Here is a 3,863-nt window from a genome sequence, read left to right as displayed (position 1 = left end):
TCTTTGAGGTACTTTCTCTTTACTCTTTTTGTGTAAATTTGTGTACCTCTTACAAAGCTTCTTATTTGTGTATAATGTTGAGGTGATGGAAATATAAAACCTATGTCATATTTTTCAAGCTCGAGTCAAATCAAGTGGTGGATATTTTCCAACAAGAAGTAAATAGAAAACATGTTGTCCCTGGTCACTTTGAAAAGTTTTTCCATAACTTCCAAGGCACTGCAGTTTCTTTCTTTTGCACTTCAATTATTGAGTTTTCTTCATATTTTAGAGTGAAAGTGACATGACATCTTAATTGTATCAGTTAGGTAATCATGACAAGCCAGAGTAAAATAAATTTTGTGAGTCTAATTTGTAAAGGGAGATATTTGCTGAAATCTAGGAATAACAGAAACATTGTTGTATCAAAACAATTTTATTGAATTACATAAAGTGCAAATAATAATGCTTTGAACAGAAAAGCCATACTGAAAGCCTAAACATAAAATAGAGCAAATGAGAAAATTACATATATTTGATATTACCAATTATCTAATTGCTTAATGATAGTCTGCTACACTTAGCCACTACTAATATCATGAACCTCCTCATATCAGTCAATAATTTTAGCGCATAAACTTATTTAATTATCGACCTCCAGTAAGAAGGGAATTTGAAATGGAGGAACAATAAGAACATGTCTTCTCCACAGAAGATGAGTGTGTCAAGGCCATCTCGTCGTAGCTATGAGTATGTGTAACAATAAGTCCAGCAGAACAAAGATTGAGCGACGCAAACTCCGGCAGAGCCACAGAGCCCTCTAAGTAGAGAACAATCTGTCGCATACTTGGCCTGTATGATGGCTCCAAAGAAGAACATAACAACCCAAGTTTTAACACTAACTCCACTTCCTCTGGCACAAAATCACATCCCATTTTAGGATCAACCACCTGAATAAGTTCACTTCTGCGCCAAAAAGAAAACACCCATTCTAGCAGAACAACTTCCTCCGACGGTGCTTTTGGAGCTATTGGCCTTTTCCCACAAGCAACCTCAAGCAAGAATGCGCCAAAAGAGAAGACGTCACTGCTAGTTGTAGCCTTGCCTGTTTTAGTATGCTCAGGGGCAAGGTAGCCGATGGTCCCCACTACATGAGTTGTATAAGGATCAGTACCATGATCATATAATCTTGCAAGACCAAAATCTCCTAATCTTCCATTGAATTCACTATCAAGTAAGACATTACTAGCCTTTATATCTCTGTGAACCACTACTTGCTCCCATTCTTCATGTAGATAAAACAGGCCTGAAGCCACACCTTTAATCACATGAAACCTTTGACTCCAACTTAGGATGCCTATGGGTTTTCCATACAGATACTTGTCTAAGCTCCCATTAGGCATGTACTCATAAACTAAGAGCAGCTCACCTTTTCGCCGGCAGTAGCCAAGAAGGGGAACTAAATTCCTATGGCGTAAACGACCCATGCTGACAATTTCTGCAATAAAAGACCTCATTCCTTGTCTTGATTCATGAGACACCTTTTTTACTGCAATTTCCATTTTTGTACTAGGCAATACCCCTCTATACACACTACCAAATCCCCCACTACCCAATAGCTCCATCTCTTTGAAACCTCTGGTAGCAATGTACAATTCTTTGTACTTGAACCTGTGAGGTCCATATTCAAGTTCCCAGTCTTCAAGCAATTCAGCAAACTTCATTTTTCTTCTTATGAGATAAACAACTCCAAAGGTAGAAACTAAAAGAACAACTACCAAAATCACAGGCAAGCCAATGGATAGAAGCCTTGATACCTTTTTAGGTCCGATTCGAGGAAGTTTTGGAAGCTTAGAAATATCAAGTCCTGCAGCCATGCCATTTATCTTGAAACTCCACCCCAGAATATAGTGAGATGATGCCACAGAGCCGGTGGCTGCTGAAAAACCGATATACATGGTCTGTTCCACTATAGGTGAAAGATCATAGGACAAAGACAAAAGTGGAGTGTTTGGTTTAGCAGCTACGACGGGTGCTAAGGTAACATGAATTTGCTTAGATACAGCATCATATTCAACCCAAGCTTGCATTATCTGGCCACTGATAAGAGTCAGATTTTGAAATGGACGATCGTTACTAACGTAATAACCTGCTGGCTTTGATACCTCAGATTTCATCTGATTGATGTTAATTCCAACATGGTTGTCATTAATATCTTCAAATTCGCGATTCAGTATCATATCAAACTCCACTGCAACAACATGGTTGGTGATGTTCCCGTTGTTTTTGTCGCTGAAAAGACCTATGTAACGTGATGGAAGATGATCTCCTGCAAGGCCTTTAGTTGGTCCAATAACAAAAGCGAAGCCGTGACCACCCAAAGTTGGATATTCAGGCACAATTGCAAAGACAAAAGAGGTAGAAAAAGAATGTGCTGCACCATCTGAAGTGTTCTTAAAATTGACTGGATTCGGATAAAATGAATGACCTGTTTTCTGTGTGGTTGAATCAGTTAACTTCAGCAGCCCATTAGAGGTTAACTGTGATAAGCCATCTATGCTCATGTTTGCTGATTTGAATCCATTATAAGTGAACTCAAATTCTGAGGCTGCAAGCTCACATAGAGCACATGATATAACTAGCAGAAAGATGTTGAAAGACATGGCAAAAAATGCAAGTGGAATTTTTACTAAAGCCTATTTAACAACAGGAATTTGCGTTGCCTTTATGTAGGTGTATATGTGCTTTAAATGGTGTAATTTATGTGTGGTTCTGCCTGAAGGAAAAGTCATCTAGACTTAAGTCTTGACAATCTAATCTAACAGCTACAATTAAGGTTATTAAATTTTGTTTTGAATTGACTTTTCTACTGAAAGCAACAAAGCCTTAAAGATTGTTGTCATTTACACCATTCATGACAAGAAATTTGCGAATTTTAGCTACCTCATAATACAAATATCTGAATGTAGCCAACAGCTTTTGGCTACGTAATTATGTTCTCTAAACCAAAAAAATCTTCAAAAAACACTATGATGACAAAATCCTGCAGTTGATGCAATTAATAGCTGAAAACTTTTAACATCTCTCTCAGAAAGCTTGATCAGAGCTCACTTATCCTAATATATAATGTATCGTTCAAATTTCACAACCTTTTTATACAATTTGTTAAACATATCTAGAACAAAATTTGAATGTGAATCATGCTATGGTTCTTATCAAATTGATAAAGTAAGATAACAATTCATATACTATGCCGTTCTCCATGTATTGATCTATTTGTCATTTTGGAATTATAGACTTGGTCTTAGGGATTAGGATCTAGTTTTCTAGTCTTCAAAGTTTATGGTAGTCAGCTCTAAGCATACTTACTCGATCAAATTATCTATTTTCGTCATTTATGAAATTCTCATATAAACCATTTTAATCTCGTTAGCAACGTACCAAAAAGAAGACTATGAGAAGTTTATATTCTTCATATCCCACTATAACCCAAATATTGAGGATGAAAGAAATTAAAGCATAAGCTATATCTATAGGCAAAGTAATGCAGTAATAAAAAGAATTAACAGCTGAGGACAGGAATTAGACAGTTGCGCTTCCTCGTGCAACATAATGGATAGAACAAGCAATGTACAGAGAATTACAACCGTAAATCTATATAAATCCAAAAAATAATGAAGAATCTACAAAATGATACAGCTATCTGATTCATGTCAGTTAATGTGAATGGACTTCCTCAGTTAGCAGAATCCTCCTACCAAGCAGTATAATGGCAGATTTTCAAATCCTAGCATAAGCTACTCTCTTGAAAATTCTCTTTTCTCTTGCAAAAATAGGAGTTGATACTACGAAGCACGGCCAATTCCGCGAGGCATTTTCTTTGA

At 36.7% G+C, this 3,863-nt stretch overlaps 1 protein-coding gene across 1 annotated transcript; it reads right to left on the bottom strand.

The window, feature by feature from the left end:
• Positions 1-396: 396 nt before the first annotated feature.
• Positions 397-2,642, bottom strand: LOC132057156 (L-type lectin-domain containing receptor kinase IV.1-like). Its single transcript, XM_059449620.1, has one exon. It carries the CDS (start codon positions 2,640-2,642, stop codon positions 627-629), a length of 2,016 nt encoding a protein of 671 aa, XP_059305603.1. The 3' UTR covers positions 397-626.
• Between the last annotated feature and the right edge of the window lie 1,221 nt (positions 2,643-3,863).

Source organism: Lycium ferocissimum, chromosome 5 (genome assembly GCF_029784015.1).
Source record: "Lycium ferocissimum isolate CSIRO_LF1 chromosome 5, AGI_CSIRO_Lferr_CH_V1, whole genome shotgun sequence".
NCBI classification, from domain to species: domain Eukaryota; kingdom Viridiplantae; phylum Streptophyta; class Magnoliopsida; order Solanales; family Solanaceae; genus Lycium; species Lycium ferocissimum.
The sequence above is the reverse complement of the archived record's forward strand: the minus strand, read 5'-3'. Positions and strand labels throughout refer to the sequence as shown.

Coding starts and splice junctions, on each gene's coding strand:
- LOC132057156 (XM_059449620.1), bottom strand. CDS start 2,642: ATGTCTTTCAACATCTTTCTGCTAGTTATATCATGTGCTCTATGTGAG.